Here is a 19080-nt window from a genome sequence, read left to right on the forward strand (position 1 = left end):
AACCCAAATTCAATAATCATCAGTCATTCTTGACTGTAGACAGACTTGCTTGGCAGGAGAAGGCATACAGGGAGATTCCAAAGGACTAATTTCCTGTGCAGGTGTTTTGGCTGGGTGGAGAGCTCTTGTCATAACTGTTGTGCCATTTGGGAAGGGTGGGTAGCTTTCTTTCTCCAGGCTTAACCTTACCTTATTTCTCACTTCAGGTTTAACATGAGTGGAAAGGGAATCAGCGCATTTGGGTGTTGGGAAGTTGCCTTTTCTAGGTGCTTTGCAAGCACCTTAGTTACCATAATATGCCTATTGCATTACTTGTCAGCTGTGAGAAGCATTCAGTTTCCCTAGCTCAGTGGAAGTTTTTTTCTTTGTCATTGGTACCTTGCTGAGGAATGACATACCAAAATAGCAACCCTGTTCCTTAATTTTATTACTTTCCCAATAAGATGAATATGCCAAATGAGTTTTATTGCTATTTGGCCTGGAACAAGGCTTTCTGGAATCTGCTGGCTTGGCCAACCACGTGTTCAAAGTGTAGTTTATGGAAGGTAAAAAAAAAAATAAGGGTGAGAAGGATGAAAATGTGAATCTTTGAGTCTGTGTGAAGGGAAAGGAAAGAAGTGAGACAATGTGAGTGCCTGATTGCCCAACTATTTGTTGAGAACACAGCTTGACCTTTTATGGTTTATTCTCTTGCATGAGGACAGGATTGTGGGCAAAAAGGAGCTCTGACCTTGTACTAGGTACAGCTCCACATACATACTGAAGGCCTGAGGGGCCTTGAGGATCAAAGATAAATGGCCAAGTTATGTGGAAGGAGGACTGAAGGGGGCTAAAGGATATTGAGGGCTAAAAAGCAGTGGAGGAGGCAGTGAAAGGAGCAGGTACTAACATGCAGAAAAGAACTGAGGGAGGTTCTTAGAGGTGGAGCAAGCAAGTTTGTAAATGGATCTGTTTTTAAGAAGGCATGAATTTGTGAGGTGGTAGATGACATGTTGCCTCTGCTTTCTATTCTCAAGAAACTAAGAAATAACCAGTAGCTTATCCTTTCGCCAGCTTTCCCTTATCCTGATCATTGGTGTATTTAGTCAGTCAACTACTCCGTGCATTTGCTATCTGTTTCTGTATCATGGCCTCCAAACATCTGCTGGGGCTGAGGTTGCTGTGGGTGCAAGCCAAGAGCTAGTTGGAAACCTTTTTGATGATATACTTTCACTTGTAAACTGCCAGTCAGATGAAACCAAAACTTCTCATGGAAAGGTTTCTATTTCAACAAAAGCTTTGTTGGAAAGTTTTTTCTGGTCTGGATTGGATGAGGAAGGGTTGGAGGGAGACAAGGAAAATCATCATTTTCCCTCGATATACTACATTTCACATGAACTTGCCTCAGACGTTCCAAATCCTGGTTGGGTATCCAGCAGCATAAGGACTAAAATGAAATGAGTTATCATTCCAGGTGAGTGTGCCTTCTGCCAGGCAAACTGAACACTTGTAACGATTTTGAAAAGAATACAAATTTTATAGGTCATGGGATGCTGAGGACAATAAACCCTAAGCCTTCTTTGTGTTCTTGGTGTTGGGTTTTTTGGTTTGGTTTTTAGTTTTGGGGTTTTTTATGCCAGCTCTGTCCAAACGCAGAAATAGTGTTGTTTGAAGGAAGCACAGGGCATAGATAAATCAACACTGTCATATGCCTCTTGAGCACTAGATAGTCTAAATAAGAAAGATTTATGTGGAAGGATTCAGTTGGAATATTCATAAGGACCAACCTGAATCTGAGCTCTTTCCAACTTAGGATCAGACCTGTCTGAGAAGCATAGTTCTGTCTGTCTTCCCCTTCTCAGCATGTTCTCTGATGCCTGTGGTAACCTAATACATGATTATGCCAGCCAGTGATTCTACAATGAGGAAAATAGTTACCCAGTCTGCCAGTAACCCTTCCTCTTTGCCATCCTTATGATGACCCAGAAACTTACTGGGAAATCTGCTAGGTCTGGTGGCCATTTTGCACAGCTCTTGCCCATCTGCTTAAACCAGATGTGTTTCTCTCAGAGGTAACTCAGATGGAAAAATGCCATTCCTGGATCTCAGAATGAAGTAGCCACATACAGCCAACTACTTGAGGACTTGCAGAAGCCTGCCAATGGTTTCTTAAACTGTGGAAGAACAGGAGTGGGGAGCTTGTAGCTTGGAGCACACCTGAAACAGTCTTTGCCATCATTTGATCGAGAATTGTCTGTTTGAGGAATTGTGGAAGGAAAATAGACTGATTTACAGCCTGTTTAAAGTTAGTATTCATCAGTGCAGTCTACACAGCCTGAGTTAAGGGGGGAACAGCCACCTGTGATCTAAGAGCAAATTTAGCTCTCTGCGTTAGTCAAAAGGCAGGGTCCTTGAGAAGAGGTAGACATGCGTTTTAAAGCTTTGCTGGAACGTTACTGGACCCAAGATTAATTGGAGTTCAGAGATCCTGGAGAGGAGGACTGCAGATCAGAGCAAGGCTTATACCGGTTGTGCTGGCTGCAAAATGCTGGAGCTGAGTTTTGCCTCTATATTCTTCCAAATTCAGAAGACAAAGTCAGCATTTTGTGCCTGCCCAAAGATGAGCTAAGGGATTAAACTGCAAAGAAATGTCCTTCCACCAGCTGACAGAAAGTTTCCTTCTGCCAGTTCAGATCCCGTGATTGCTTTGCCATCCAAGAGCTTGTCAGATGGTAGGTGTTGGGCGCGCTTCACAGGCCATGAGGACTTCTGGAACCCAGACACGTTCTGTGCCAACAGCCGGCTACCAAGAGTACAGTCCAGAAACAGGATAAAAATGTCTTAATTAAAAAGAGAGAGTGTGTGCGTATGTGTAATTAAACAGCATGTCACTTTCTACTGGAGCTGAGCAAATACTACAGAAAGAAGGAAAAATAATGGACAGTCTAACCAACAGATTTAATTCAGTGATGTTTGGGACCCTTCTTACTGATATCTGGAGAAGTAACTGGTTCTCTGCATGCTTGGGAGGCTTCTGGGAATGAGGATGCTCTACATCACGGCTGTGTTATCAGCTGTGTGGGAGCAGGTAGCAAGGAGCAGTCACCTGGCAAAGGCCTCTGGACTGATGATGGTAGAAAGCTGACAGTAGTCTAAGAGGCTATAAGAAAACTGTAACCAGATAATAACTGAGTTAATAAAAAGGAAATTCATAGGGCATCTAATATATGTGTGTGTATATACATATTTGTAAAAAAAATATCTAACCTAATAGATTAGAATGTAAACGAGCTCCACTGATTCAGCACCTGGTTTTGTTTGCTTTGTTCAGATATCCCCCTTTGGAGCTCAGTAGAGGGGCTATAGTTTGTCACCCTTAATCTTGAGGGAAGTTATTGATGGTTATTATGAATCAGGACATCCTTACTGTGTTGAGAACACAAGGAAAGGCTTGTGGTAACATGTTCCTCCCCCATCAAAGGTTAAAGCTTTACTTGGTAAGTCTGAGTGTTTCTACCTAGAAGAAGCTGCCAGGATTTCCTTGGGGCTCTTCCTTTTGAAAGACACCTGGCCTAATCCAGCATGGCTAGAATTGTTACCCAAAATAGCATACTTGTGAGGCTGAGCAAATACTTTGCATTATAAAACATTCTGAATGATGGGATGTTACTCTGTAATATCCAAGGGCTTCCCAGCTATATGTTAATAACTAACTGTCACTATCTGTTATGTTCCTTCCTGTCTTTCATGTCAGCGTTATGCTTGGTGTAGTGTTGTTTTTGAGGGGTTTTGATTTCTGTAAGTATACATCCTGGTGTGTGTTTTATTGAAGGCAGCTGGCTGAAGGCAATACTCTGCCTTTGGAACGAGAGGTGATGAGCTTCAGGGTAGTTTCCCAGCATGGATGTATGGTGCCATGGAAAGCACAGAGCCCTATGAAGCTGCCCAGCCTGGAGTATCCCTGCCATTTTGAGGATGCTCCCTACCTTTTGCATCAACTTAACTGGAGCTCCCCACCTCTGTCTGAAGACAAATAGGTCTCATTCACAGCAACACAGTGTAGGCTTAGGTGCGGTGAGTGCAAACCGTAGGTTTTTGGATGTCTTCTTGTGTACCTGGCTGTGCTTGGCCCCCAGCCCTTGGGACAGCCTGGCCAGAGGGTACCATGGCTCATAACTGCCTGGAGTTTTATTGCCAGCTCCCTGGGAGAGTGCCAGTTAGCTCCAGAGGAATCTGCCTCTTGGCAGCAGAGCTCTGCTTTTTATACACAGGTACAGAAATAAGTGAACAATGGTTCTTCTCTCACCAGGGCAGATGGCCGATCTGAGATTGGCATTTGGGGACCTTGAAATAACTCACCATGTTTATACGGTTTCTTTTATTAACAGTCTCTAAAGCCAATAGGTTATGCTTTGCAACCCACTTCAAATGCAGCCACTGCCACCTTTCTTTCCCCCTTTCTTTCCTTCCCCAGTGGTTATGTTTCTATCATGCTCTCCAGCTTCCTGTCCCCCAGGGCTTCCCCAGTCCCATCCCTGCTCTCTGAGCTTCTGCTCATCTTGCTCTTGCACAAAGCAAAGCGTGTTCTCACTGCCCGCATGCAAAGTATTTAATGTGCAAAGAAAGCTGTGCAATCAGGTCAGATGCACATACGAATCAAAGATAGGCTGGGTTGGAGTAGAGAGTGGCAACAGGCTTACTGCTTCTGGCAGGGAGCAGGAGCAGAAGCTCCCATTTCTAGCTAACCCCTCATCTGAAATCAGACCAAGCTGCTAGCAGGAAATGTGACATGCTTTCTAGACCTTCTGTAATCCCTAGCTGATGTCTACTACATGCTCTCTGTACCCTGCACATAGTAGGAGCAGGTTTACTGTTGAGGTGGAGAGTCCTTGTTGTGAGCTCCATCTGGTGTCTCATGATGCAGTCACAGCTCTGCACTGCCCCTTCCCTTCTTCCAGGTATGAGTTCAGGTCTTTGATTTTAGGCACCTGTTTGATTGTTTGGTCCAAGGTAAAGATTTAGTAAATTTAGGCTACCTGTATTGCCTGCACCTTCACTCTCTTCTGGCTTCCCCCATTCTACATGACATTTTGCTTGCTGTTAGCAAAAACTGTTTTGAGAAACTTCATGGCACTGCTTGCACTCTTCCTTTCTTCTTCTTCCTCCTTCCACAGTTTAGTTTAACCTTGTAATTGTTACTTCTTGCCCACACCAAACTTCTGGATTTCATGATGGTCAACTACTACAACACCAGGTATTTAACATCTCTCATCTCAAGCACGTTGGTCTGACGCTTGCATGTGAATCTTGAGCAGTGCTGGTAGGACTTGCTGTGTGCATGCTCAGAGGAGCTCCTTTGAGCCTGCCCTCTGGCAGCAGACAGTGGGGTGGCTCCTTTTGTCATGCCATGGCATTTATTGCCTTTAATGTGGTTCTTGGATTTTACAGGTAGCCTGAGCAGTTTCCCCAGTGGAAAAAGACAAGGCCTTAACCCTTTCAGTGAGTATCTTGTCAAAATGTTTCCTTTTTTTCTGTGATAACCATGTGTCCCAAAGTTCATTCTCCCCTGCTCTCCTATGTTCACCAAGAGCAATACAGAAACAGCTGGAAGACAACATTGTTCGCAAGAGGTGTGAATGTACTAACACACAGCTGCTGCATCACCTCAAAGTCCAGCACTGTGTCTTTAGCCAGCGTACTTTGCTAATGAATTAGAATAGGATGCTGCAGCTATTGGATCAGCACTCTCTTTCCCTATTCTCACTGCTTCTAGCAGGCAATGATTTAGGTAACAGTTTTGTTTATATTACTCCATGGACAAGTTCCCATGAAGACTCTTACCTGTCCCTGTGAAGGTGTCTCCTCTGTATTTTGTGGCAGTGAATCACATCCCTTCATCAGGCTTTATTTATTTGTTTTGCCTTTAGACCTGCTGCCTTATGGTTTCATTGGGTGCTTTTCATTTTGGACTGTGAGAAATAGTGAGCTGTTCTCCCCTGCCTATCTTTCTCCTGCCACATGCTGTTCTATAGCCTCCAACATATGTCTAGTTAGACTCCTTTTCATGTTGAGGTCTTCCCATACCTCTTGATATTCTCCTTACGTTTCTGGGTACCTTATCTGGTCCTAATGAGGTGGGCTGAACCAAGAACTGAACATAAAGATCAGCTAAGCCTTATACATCGATGTAGTGATGCTTCCTGGTGTGTCCTTGGTTCTGATCATGTATTTCATTTTTGCCTGCTGCTAAAAGCTGAGTGGAGGCATTCAAATATTGCACAGGACAAGAAGTAACAGCCTCCAGCTGCAGCAGGGGGGGTTTAGACTGAATACTAGGGAAAATTTCTTCACCAGAAGGGTAGTCAGGCATTGGAACAGGCTTCCCAGGGAAAGTGGTGGAGTCACCATCCCTGGAAGTGTTCTGAAACCTTATAGGTGAGCCCTCAGTGATATGCTTTAGTGGTGGTCTTGGCAGTCCTGGGGTAATGGTTGGAACTAATCATCTTAAAGGTCTTTTCCAACCTAGTTGATTCTATGATTCTGTACTATGGCTGCAGCCTGTTTCTTAGTCACTTAGTCTAGGACAGGTCATCCCTACTCCCCACTCACATACCATGTTGCATGTATAGACATTGAAGTCAATCTGCTGGTTTTATGAGCTGGTTATTGAGCAATGTGAGTGCCTTTTGCAGAGCTGTTTTAAATTTAAAATCTGGAATAATTTTGCATTTGACAGCATTTGTCCCCCATGGCAGGGCATGTCAATTAACACTGATCCCAGCGAGGCCTGTCTTTCTCCTTCCAAGAACCAAATCCATACTTCTGTCTTCTCTTCTACATGTTTTCACCTGTAATTAATCCACAGAGCTCTTGCTCTGATCCTGTAAGAGCTTTGACTCTTTAAGAACCTTTGATGAGGGGCTTAACAAAAGCTTCCTGAAGAAATAAGCATGGGGATGTGCTGTCGTGGTTTAAGCCCTGTTGGCAAGCCAGTCACACAGTCTCTCACCGCCCTCCCCCTGCTCCCGGAGGGATGGGGAGGAGAATCAAAAGAATGCAACTCCTATGAGTTGAGATAAGAACAGTTTAGTAACTAAGGTATAACACAAATCACTGCTGCTACCACCAATAATAGTAATGATAAAGGAAATAACAAGGGAAGAGAATACAACACCTCAGCACCAGCCAACTGATAACTCACCCCCGCCCTGCTCCCAACCGAGCACCAACCGATACCTCGTCCCACCCTGAAGTACGTTAACCCTTCCGGGTAACTCTCAATTACATTCCAGGCATGACGTGCTGTGGTATGGAATACCTCTTTGGTCAGTTTGGGTCAGGTGTCCTGTCTCTGCTTCCTCCCAGCTTCCCCTCCTCCACAACAGAGCATGAGGCTCACAAAGTCCTTGGTCAGACTAAACATTTGAGCAGTAGCTAAAAACATCAGTGTTGTCAGCACTGTTCCCAGGCCGAAAGTCAAAAACACAGCACTGCACCAGGTACTAAGAAGGAGAAAAAACCGACTGCTACTGCTGAACCCAGGGCATGTGCATATCTGTCCAAAATGCCAAACAGCACCCTTGCACCATTCACTGGGACATTAATAGCACCCTTGCACCATTCGCTGGGACACCCAGCTCCAAGCATTCTGTATCTCCAGCACAGATTCAGTAGCTTGGTAGGCTTCAGAGTGCCCTGTGCAGGCAGGTCTCTAAGAACTATGGAGCAGGGAGAGCACTGCATTGTGTGCTGTTGCAGAGGTGGGAAGAGGTAGTGAGAGGTGGCTCACCTGCTAGGTCACAGCTGCAGCAGAAGCTGTACTGCGTCTTTATCAGTCAGGTGCCCCTTTGGTTTTAATTTGTCTTTTTCTCCTCACTTTCGCTGCTTCTTTTTTGTTCTTTTCCCCTCCTTATCTACCCCACCTCTCAGTAGGTCGCCTGGTGTAGCAGCAGAAGACAGGAAGGGAAGGCAGGAGCCGACCCAAAGGAAAGAAAGATCCATCAATAGACGGACAGACACCTTGCTGCTTGCAAGCAAGCATGCAGCATCAGCAACATCCAACGTAGCAGAAGTGGCACCCAGAACGTTTGCACTTTTTAATAATTGGTTTGGGTTTGTTTTTAGTTGCTTTTCAATGCCATTATCTAATATTTTGGAGAGTGGAGGGAAGCAGAATCGTGTGTTTTTAAAATTGGAACAGCTACTGATGCCGTAAAATTGAGTTCACTGGGACTCAAAGAAAGAGAATTTTATATACTGTATATAAATATATATGTAAATTGTACAGTTGTCTTGTACAGGGGTTGGAGTCACTGTTCTGTTCCTTCCTTTGCTTTTGAAGGCTGTTAGGGTTAGAGGGAGACTTTGCATATAATGGATTACAGTACTGCATTCATTTCTTCCACCAGACCATCATTCAGTTGCAAACCTTAACACCCACATGCAAAACGGAGCAAGTATGTCAGCATGGCATGTGGTTGCAGATGTGCATGGAGTGCCCAGATACTAAGTGCTTCCTGGGAGCAGCTGAACCCTTCTTTTCTTACTGTAAAGCAACTCAGAAGCAGTTGGGCTTTTGAGACAGCACAGATTTCACCTAAGTATTGGCGTGCTGCTTAACATAGGGATAAAAAGGGGTTATATTAAGGACATACAAAAGTAGTTTCTGCACCTGTTGCAAGTTGGGCAAAAGTGAATTGCTAGTGCATTACTATCCAGGCTCAGAAGACATGCTTAGCAAGGATGGACCATGCCTTGGGGTTCTAACACTGTAGGAGGAAGTAGGAGCCATAGGCCTAGTAGAGTCAGCAGAGTGAAGTCTTGCATCTTCTCTGGCAAAGTATTCATCTATATCTTGTACAACAATAAAAATATGAGAGGCCTGGTAAAAGCAGCATTAGCTTGCCTGTTGCTTTGCTGACAGTGCAGAAAGACACAATCATGCTGCTGGTCTCCAAGAGTCTGGTTTACTTACGTTTCAATACTACAGCTTGGGCTATGCTCACTAGTGAAGACCTGTCTGCAATGACTATCCTTGTCTTTGGTGGTTATGAATCCCAAGCTCCTCTCCTGCATAGTGGTGTGCCTGCCTAGCTTAGAATGTCCACTTCACCCTGTGCACTGTTACCAGTGCCTCCCGAGTTATCCCACTGCAGTGTCACAAAAACAGTGAAGACTTGGATTGAGGAGCCTGGTGTTCTTGGAAGCCACAGGATCTATTTCAACTACCAGCAGTTTTTCCAGAGTAGTTTCTTACTTAATCTCAGATAAAATTGTACAGTCAGCAGTGAGACAGGGACACCTGTATTGGCAATCCCAGGTTCGGACAGAGTGTGATGGGCCACAGTGTTTTATTTTGTGCATTTCTAACCACTGACAGCACTTGCCTGTTCGTAAGAAATGTTCTGAGCAGCCTCCCACTTCAGGCCTAGTGATCCTTGTGCCTCTCATCTCTCTAGTCAGAGATGATGACATGCCATGCTAATATGAGATCATACCAACAATTTCTTGTAATAGCATTGCATTACTGTAGAGAGACTGGGCTTGTTCCTTGAGGCATTGTTGCTTTGGTAAAAGATGTTGTACCACAGCATCTTCACTCTGGCATGATATCGTGATGATAGCGTGAGATAAATTTATCACAGCGGGAGTGTCCTGATGCAGTAAGTTAATGCCTTGTTGACAAAACAGGAAGTTTAAAAAACAGAAAAACTAAACAAAAAATCTTTCTGTAAATAACTACTTAGTGATAACTCTTCATTTAGGAAGCAGATTTGAGCTAATTAAAGCATTTGGCATGGTTCAAAACACCTCTGGTAATCTCTGAAGAATATACCACGATAACAGACTATAAAGAAGTTATCTTCTTAGAAAGAGCAGATCCTGCTGCTGGATCTTCATGGTTTCTCACATACAATGTATGTGCTCTCTCGGCCTATAAGATCCCATCTTCTTGATTGCATCTTCTCCTTTTAAATGCCCAGGGCACATCTTTTGTTTGTTGAAATGATTTGATTTAGTGTATAGTTAGAAATACCAGTGTCACTCATTAATCCTATTGTAGGAATAAAGAATGAATCCAACTGTAAAACAAACAATACAAAACCCTTTCCTTTTTTAATATGATAGTTTGAAGAATTAAAAGCTGTGGCTGCTGGGTTGGTGTTTGGCGGGTTTTTCTGTTTTGTTTGTTTTTTCTTTATGTATAGTTGCATCCATCAAAAGCAGCCAACTGGATGCCTATAGGAGTTCTGTCAGCCAGCCACTGGGGCAGGGCAGTGCTCCACAAGAGTGCCAAGGGACTGCAGAGCTGCTAAAAGTCACTGCATCTTTTCTTCTGGAAATGTCAGTAAACCAGCCATCCGACAGCCAACTCTCCTGCCTGTCACGTAAATCCTTCTGCACACCTCCTTTATCTCACCCTTGTGTCCTTCCCTTCCAAAAGGCCTGTATTCACATGTAGTTTGCAATTAAAATTGTGTCAGTTCTTCAGGGAAGCCAAACAAGGCATGGCTGTTGATGCCAGCTTTGGTACTGCTGTGGATTCATGTTTCTATGCTCAACTTTATGGATGGATTGAGGTCCAAGCGTTATAATGCTTTCCCCTTCACCTTCACCAAACAAGTCAAAGGCTCTGTCTGTATCCTGACTTGCTGGGTTTGCACGGGCCTCTGAGCAGCTTCTGAGCACTTGTACCTTGGCATGCAAGACCCAACCACCATGACTGTGTAATGTCCAGACAGAGGTTAGGTTATGTGTTCTGGGTTTGTTTTTTTGGACGATCATGCAGATGGCACTGTTCCTGATTCAGGCAGCCTACCCTGTGAGCTTTGCAAACAGTCTGTACTCATCAGAAGAGACCAGTGCCTCCACTCCCCACTTCCTTTGTTACTTTTATTGCCAGATGTTTGGCTGCCAGGCTAAACCTGTCCTTATCTATCAGTGGTAAGCATTCTTCTCTGCCTTGCATCAGTAGCATTCTGTTGAAGGTGAGGCATGGGGAATGTCAGCTTTGTGCCTGGAAGCAGACCTTGGGCATATCTCTCCTCATCCTCGAAGTCCTCCTTGGCCTCTCCAGCTCTACTTTGAATGACAGCTGAAAAACAGCTGGAACAGAGAAGAGAACCAGGGCTCCAGTGCAAGTCATCTGTTCTTCCTGCCAGAAGCAAAAATCTTTCCTTTTTTGCTGATCCTTCAAGGACATGGTGTGTTGGAGGGAACTGCATTACGGTGGGATTCATCCATGTGAAGGCACTGCTTTCCATGGCCTGAATTTATATTGGACTTACCCTGCCCCAGCACATTTCTGCCTATGGCATTGTTTGTTAGACTGAAAGGCATCTGTTTGATTTTGGTTTTGTAATAAAATAGATAACTTTTGCTCCAGTGTCTTGTGGTGGTTTCTTGTTGAATCCTGATTTCCAGAACTCTATTCCACGTAATATTGTGACCTGCACAATGCCAAAGAAGAGGGAAGGGGACTTTCCTGCTTGCAGAGTCATGTGTCAGTCTTTGGTTGGGATCTGAGTTCACTGGATGTTTTGCTCCTGTGTGTAAGGCTCCAGGATAAATTAAAACATGACCCAGAGTACTGCTGTGTGGTGCCAGCTCCCTGAATCTGCCCAGGCTGCTTAAAAAGGCTGTGAAGCTTCAGCAGGAGAAGAGAGTTGACCTCAGAAGGTAGTGCCCGCAGCAAAGTGTGGTCTGATAGCACAGTCTCCCTAAACCAGGGATTGAAGACAGGCACTACACGTCACATCTCATCCCCTTTCACAGGGGAGCCTTCATACTTTTGCAGGTCAGGCCTCACAAAATGGGAGCTTGAAACAGCAGTTGTCCAAAACCTTTTAATCCTCACAGATAACAAGTAACAAGCTATGCTGGGAAACTGCTGCTATTGCAGAACATGCTTTTTTTTCTAGGCTATGGAGAGGTAATATTCATCAGAGGCTGCAGCACCAGGTCCATGATGGAAAAGGCCATGAACTGTTCCCATCAAGCAAATATGACCAGTTTTCTCATCGCTGTCTGTCATTTCACTTGATCACATGTGAATCTTTTAATAAGGAGCCAACTCATTTATTGCATATCATAGGGAAGACAATTGCAGTCCCAAACGGAGGTTTTTTGCTTGTATAGTAGTCACAGGCTGGGTTGTTTATAGATAGGCAGAAAGGGGCCTTAGTAGACTGTTGTCTTTAGATGCAAGTTCAACAATGAAAGCAGAAAATGCAGGGATGAGTGATAGCCAATGTGGATTTGTCAGGAATAAACTGTCAAATTGAGCTCATCTCCTTGTATTACCAAGGTAACAAGTTTTGGGGCTAAGGGAGAAGTAGTCGTTGCCACCTCTGGAGTTCTGCAAGGCTTAGTTAAAAACAGGAAAAGAATATAAAAAAAAAAAAAACCAAACAAAAACCAAACCCAAAACTAAAAGAAAGATTCTTTGGCCATGCTTCCTTTTTCTGGAGTCAACATAAGGTACTCTGAGAGCTCTTCACCCTTCCCTGATGGTGCAGTCATTCTGTAAGCAAGTCAGAAGAACTGCAGAGAGCTTGCTTCTGCTTCTGCTTCCAACAGTGATATTGCCAGAAGACTTTTCCTCCTCCCCCACCATCTTCCCCTTGTCATCCACATGCAGGATGACAACCTTCTGACTTCTCAGCAGCCAGCCCTTACAAGCCTTTACAGGCAAAATAACTTAACACCCTTCCAAAAGCTGATACTATACCGGACAGCAGGACCTGCAGAAGTGGTGCTCCTTAGTTTGGAAAACACCTTGAAAGCAAAGCGGGTTATAAAACTACCACCTTAGGAACTATGAATGTAACAGCAAGCATTTTGTATGGAGTGTTTGCCAGAAAAAGTGAGGCTGGCTGCTTTGGGAAGCAGTGATGCTTTCTGCCATTCTGTATCTGAGGGCCTGCTTACTGATTTTAATGGGTTTTGTTTTTCAAAGGTGTCTTGCCTGTGTACACCACGAGGTGTTTAGTGTTCATTCATAAAACATAAAACTCATAAAACATAAAACACAGCTCTGTGCTGTGTTACAGCACAAACCTATATCCACACAAACCTATATCCACAGCCTTCTGCAATGAATATTTATTCCACATTCATTTTGTGGAATAAATGTTCATTGCAGGAAGTTGGTGATATAGGTTTATGAACGAATAAATAAATGAACATAAATTCATTTTCTTTTTTATTTATTCTTTTGGCACACTGGGACTGGGCTGGGGATCTGAAGACCAGAATATGTATGCTGTGTGGCTCTTGCAGAGGTTGATGTTCCACACCTTGCCTGCTCTCAGGTGCCAGCAGCAATAGCAGGCCCACGTCTCCTACAGGTAGCTCACAACTAGGTGGCCCTAGTTTGATGCTCAGAGCAGCTCCTCAGTGCAAGATCTGGTTGTCAAGTACAGGTGAATTCCCCTTCTTAAATTAAACAAATTTGGTCCTGTTACAAAACAAATCCTTAACTCATTGTTTTTGTTACATGAACAAAGGCCTCACTTTAGTGAAATGATTTCTTCTGTAGTATCTCAGGGCAGTACTTCAAGCACTAAAAACTGTAGAGCTTGAATGGCGAATGCTCTGTTATCCAGTACAGCTCAGTCTTTGCATAGCACAAAGCACCACTGCTATCTCCTTCAGTCATGATTTTGGCAGGGACCACTGAAGTGTAATCCCTGCTGACTTCACCGTGTCAGAAAAGAGTTGATGTAGTATTTGAAGAGATGGAGCTATTTCTGAGGTGACTTGGATGTTCTCACTATGAGTTGGCAGGTTGTAACAGATGAAGCTGTATGAAAGTGGCTGAAGTTGGATCTGTTCAGCTGCAGCCCATCGTGAGTGTGAATTTTTGCACCTCTTGAGCTGTTAGGATTATTTCAGGGGTTTAGATGTCTGCTGCAAGCTTTTTCTCCTCAAAATGCTGGTGAATACGAGGCCTTTGTAAAAAGAGTTAGCCTAAAGTGCTGATATCAAGTGAATTCAGAAAACTGGTGGGCATGGTCTGTGAAGAGATGTCATAAAAGTATAAAAGAGATCAGAGAACTGATGAAAGAGCTGTGGGCAAAGTCCCAGTAAGAAACTATCCTGCTGCAAGGGGAACAAAGGGAGTGTAAGTAGAGACCAATAAAGGGGATTAAGAGCTCTTTGACATCCTGAGGCACAGAAAGGAAAAATATGAAACATGGGATGGGTTTTGGAGCATTGTAGACTACATGTGAGCTTCCAGGGGACTTAAGGCAATATCACCCAACTAGAGAGGGAGGAAAAACCTAGAGAATTACAGACCTGATGTCCTAATATACCCAAGTAAAATCTTAAAAGAGCGAGCTGCTGACCAGTTATTCTCTAATCCCCTGCATAAAGCTATAAACTTGTAAAAAAAGAAAGCTTGGAATGGGTTTGTTCATGTCTTGCTGGGGACAAATCGCATCAAACTGATTTGATTCTATTCTTTGACAGGATAACTAGCCTCACGGCTACAGGGGTCAGCCCTAGATGTGATACATCTTGACTTTGGTAAGTCTTCTGGCACTGTCCCAGAAGATACCCTTATAAGTGAGCTGAGGAAGCACAACCTATTTAGACTCACAGTACATTGAGTTCAGTGTCGAAGTCAGAGCGCTTGCTGGGGAAATCTTTGCAGTGGCTGCCCAGGTCCAGGTCTATTCAGTATTTCAATCAGCAGCTTTATAATATTGCTTTGCTATGAAATTTCCTGGTAATACCCAAGTGGAGGGGTGGCCCTGAGAGCACCTCTAAGGGTAGGACCAGAATGCTTGATAGAAGAAATAGTCCAAGCCAACAGGGTGAGTTTCAGCAGAGAAGCAGGCAGTGACCTGCTGTGAGGCAGCTGGCATGAGTGCACAAACACAAAGTGAGATTCAACAGGCAGCAATCCAGCGGAAATGACTTCTTGGAAGCTGGAAGAGGAGAAAGTGGAGAACCTGAAGGCCTTTACCACATGCAAAATGCTCTTATGACAAGGCTAGTACCAGTTGTTTTCCATGCCCTTGTGAATGAAACAAGAAGGAAAAAAATCATAGAATCATAGAACCATAGAATAGTTAGTGTTGTAAAGGACCTTAAGATCATCAAGTTCCAACCCCCCTGCAATGGGCAGGGACACCTCACTCTAAACCATATTACCCAAGGCCTCGTCCAACCTAGCCTTGAACACTGCCAGGGATGAAGCATTCACAACCTCCCTGGACAACCTATTCCAGTGCCTCACCACCCTAACAGGAAAGCATTGAAGCTTTTGAGATTTTCCCCCACTACCTCTTTTCCATGCACCCAAGTTGTACACACTCTTCTCACAAAATGTGACCAGTGTTTCTGTAATGCAAGTGTATTTTCTTAGACAGCAGACATCTTCTCGGTAAGGTATTTATAGCTTCAGGAAGGCTTTTATAATGTCACATCTTACACCCTAAAAAAACCCTTCTTTCTTTGAATGGCTTATTTCTTTAATGCACCTAGATTCCATACCAGTTTCAAAGTACTTCCTAGACCTAAGTTATGTTTTTTTACTGCATTCTTCAAACTGGGCCAATACCTGAGTGCATGCCCAGCAATGAGTAGAAGGTAGGTCACAGTTTTTCCTTTAGCCACAGCTCCCACTCAACTCGACACATACGTGGCAACACATGGCAACAGCAGCGGTGTTGTGTGGGACATTGGTGAATGCTCACATTGAGGTGCAGCGGGAACATCTGATGAGCTCATCAACCTTAAATCATGCCCGCAGGCTCCATGTCTAAGCTCATTTTACCACTCAAGGCCAAGTGTGGGGAAGGGATGAGTATCCCAGCACAGTGTGGAGAGGGGGACGAGGGGTTCTGATGTTGGCAGTGGGGGTGCAAGCATGAGTGACCCTCTGGCTGCCTGCTGGGATGCCCCATGGGTTTGGGGGACTGGTGTATCCCTGTCAGCGCATCCTGCCAGACAAAGCACAGAGCTCTGGGTGAAGGGAAGGTGGGGCAGGGCTGCTGGGGGATGGATAAATCTACTCATGCTATGTATTTTAAATAACTCATTTAAATACTAGGAGGTGTAAAATCCTTAAACCCCTCCCGCAATAGAGGCGAGTTGGGAGCCCTGTCTGCTGGGCGCTAAGCAGCACTGGCACACACTCTGCTTGCTATTAACAAGCTGGCTGCTGCTGTCACATGCACACTGATGACAACGGTCATTAAAACCATTTTTTCCATGTAATACTCCAAAGGTTATTCTTGGTGACAAGTGCTTTCCAGCTTGTGGCCAGGGCTGAGCAACTGCTGCTCCCACTCCTGCCGGCTGGCTCCTACAACAAGATCAGGGCTGCATCCACTTCCTGGCACAATTAACCCCCAAAAGCTTTTGTCTGTTTCTTTTTTCCCCAGAACAAAGCAATTCCAGGTGAATGGTATGAGGAATGACCTGCCACCACTTAACATCAAAGTGTGATGAGGGTGGGTTGAAATTTCCTGGCTTTGAATGGTGGCATGTACAAGCAAGACCAGACCTCCCAGATGCCTTTCTGTTATCATCTATAGCTGTCCTATTGCACTGTTGAGAGGTGCACAATGGTCATTCCTCAAAAGTGCTGTTACCTACACTTTATCTCAGCAGTGCCCAGGTACAACAGTACTGGCTGTCCTCCAGAATGCCTTCCCAAAGCAAAGTGCTGTGCTGGTAAAGACAGGCAGGTGGGCATTGTCCCACCACAGCAGTGGGCCAGGGTGGCTGAAGCCCAAGTGACACATGGAGCTGATGGTAAATGAGGTAAGCTTGTGTTGCTACTTTGGGATGGAGAGTAGTGGAGGAGTCCTCCCATACCAGGGACAAGTGAGTTAACAAACCAGTCCAGCAGCCCCAGCCATGGAATCAGAGGAAATGTGCATCACAGAATGTTTCTGTGTTTAACCTGTGCTTGTCCAGAAGAGCACTGGTCACACCACCATCACAGCAGTTACCAGGCGACAAAGCCAAATCCAAGAGCTGCAGGTGCCTCCTCTCTAGCTTCAAACCTTTGCTCAACAGCTCTAACAAGCATGTTGTTCTCATTGTACCATACCACAGCTGATTCCTGATGCCTGCATGCTCCTCTTACTCAGGAGGAGTTTGCTGGGGAATAGTGCCTTTCCATCCTGTATCTATGACTTAGCACTTACGGGGACTGTGATGCTTCTCTGCAGTGGTGGTAGCCATCCAGCCCCAAACGGTCACAACCCACAAGCACCACCACAAGCTCCTTTGCTGAAGTCCAAGCAATGGGGCTTGTGTGCTTCCCTGTGGGTCAGGAGCAGGCATGATGGCTGCAGGTGCTGCAGGCTCAAGGAGGGCATGAGCTGGCTGACAGGGCAAGGGGTGGGCAGTGACCCCACAGCCCTGCAGTGAGATGGGAACGTGCAGGACCCAGTGGGGCAACGGCTCTGCCATGGCTCTGCCAAATGCTGGCTGCCCCAAGGGATTGATGTGAAGCACAGCATCCCCACCTGAGCACACTGCAATGTACCATAACGTGCCCGAGCCCCACTATCCCCCAGCACCCCACAAGGAGCCCCCATGCTGGCAGGCAAAGATGGAGCCCAGGGTTACAGGCTGCACCCACCCCTTTGCTGCAGAAAGGCACATGAGGAGGGTTCTAACTCAAGGCCCACTCTACAGAGCACTTTTCTCGTCAGGGGCCCAAATACAAGTGGAAAAAAGCAGTTGGTGGTGATCTTGGTGAGGAGGTAGCGTGGTACCGGCCAAACCCAGGACACAGTTCCCAGCCATCTTGAGGGGAATGAGTGAGTGACTCTTTCCAAAACTCTTCTTTACCCAAAGGCTGATTTTCGCCAGCATCCATGCAGTGCAGCATCAACTGGCTGGCAAAAGCCATGGGGTGCTGCTGGCAGCAGTGGTGGGAAGACATCCAGAGGCACTGCACCATGCATGATGGCCCTGAAACTATGCCCCCATGCCATTTCAGGCCTCTGGGACAAGGCAGCTGCTTTGATCACCTTGGATTTTCCCTCCTGATTCCAGGACACGTTATTTATCCTCAACCATAGTAGCAATGGGGCTTCATCAAGGAGCAGGGATGCAGGCAGAAAAGTAAGTGGCTGCTGCCTGAAGCACGAGGGCTGCCGAGAGGCTGTTACTGCAGTCTGCCGTGGGAAGCTGATGGGAGGAACAAAGGGGATGGAGCACAAACAACAGAAACAGCAGCAAAATCTCCTCTAGCCAGCCAGCCAGCCAGGGACAAATGCTGTCGGTCCTCCCAGGGTACTAAGCCAGAGGGAGAAAGTAGCAGGGGAAGCAAACCACACAGAGCCACTGCAACCAAGTCCAGGCACTTGCCCAAAGGAAAACGGGGGCAAGCAGATGATAGCTAGAACCAAACCATAAAAGCCTCAGGAAAAAGAAACAAAATCCCTCAAAAGCACCAAACCTGCTGGCGTTTTGTTGGTTTTTTTCCAGCTTGCATATTTTTTAATGAAGTAAAAAATAAAAATCAAAGAAAGAAACACTCCACGGATGCTGTCCCCTGGCGCAGACTGCCCTGGTGCATGGAGGGCAGCAGGGTCCCCATGCAGTTGGCACTCACAGGAGCCAGGCCTCCTCCCGCATCACCCCCCTGCAGTCAGCTGAAGAAGGAAGTAGTTGAAAAGCACATTGTGGATACAGCACAAGCAACAGAAGAACAGCAGGGCAGCTCCCAGGCTGGGCTTTACCCAGAGGGCTGGCACGGGTGACATAAGAGCTCAGCACACTTTGTATGCCCAAATTAAACCCAGCAATGATAACAACCTCCCATTAAGAGCCGCGCTTTAACCCCCACAGACAGTGCTTGGAGCTTTTGTCAGTTTCAGTGTTCCACGTGTGAGCTCTGGAGTCCCGGTTGGTGGCGGCAGCAGCTGCTCTCTGTGGCTGTTGGCACAGACGGAGGCAGAAGGACCAGCAAGCTCAGTGGGAGCCTGGCTTTGGGGTCTCATGCTCGTCTTTTCCAGGCCCTTTCCCAAAGGCATGGCAAAGGGAGGGTAAGGAGCAGGAGGTGGGATGCTTGTTGGCTTCAAACCCAACAGCTTCCACCCACAGTGGGCCTCCACGGCAAAACTC

At 45.6% G+C, this 19080-nt stretch overlaps 2 protein-coding genes across 8 annotated transcripts in view; one reads left to right on the plus strand and one right to left on the minus strand.

Moving 5' to 3' along the window:
- Positions 1-11358, plus strand: part of SMOC1 (SPARC related modular calcium binding 1) — a 136830-nt gene extending 125472 nt beyond the window's left edge. For 4 of the 7 annotated variants that reach the window (XM_061380303.1, XM_061380306.1, XM_061380307.1 and 1 more), the window contains exons 12-13: positions 5428-5478; positions 7909-11358. In XM_061380303.1, coding sequence (XP_061236287.1) covers positions 5428-5478; positions 7909-7925 — 68 coding nt within the window. In that variant the 3' untranslated portion in view covers positions 7926-11358. The remainder of the gene's footprint in view (positions 1-5427; positions 5479-7908) is intronic. The other 3 variants (XM_061380305.1, XM_061380309.1, XM_061380308.1) reach the window with 3 other exon arrangements.
- LOC133226619 (cytochrome c oxidase assembly protein COX16 homolog, mitochondrial) overlaps positions 1-19080 on the minus strand; it is a 299200-nt gene that overhangs the window by 78092 nt on the left and 202028 nt on the right. The gene's annotated exons all lie outside the window — the stretch shown is intronic.

Source organism: Neopsephotus bourkii, unplaced genomic scaffold (assembly GCF_033783945.1).
Source record: "Neopsephotus bourkii isolate Nb327-2 ecotype Australia unplaced genomic scaffold, CSIRO-AGI_Nbou_v1 NB_1792, whole genome shotgun sequence".
NCBI lineage: Eukaryota > Metazoa > Chordata > Aves > Psittaciformes > Psittacidae > Neopsephotus > Neopsephotus bourkii.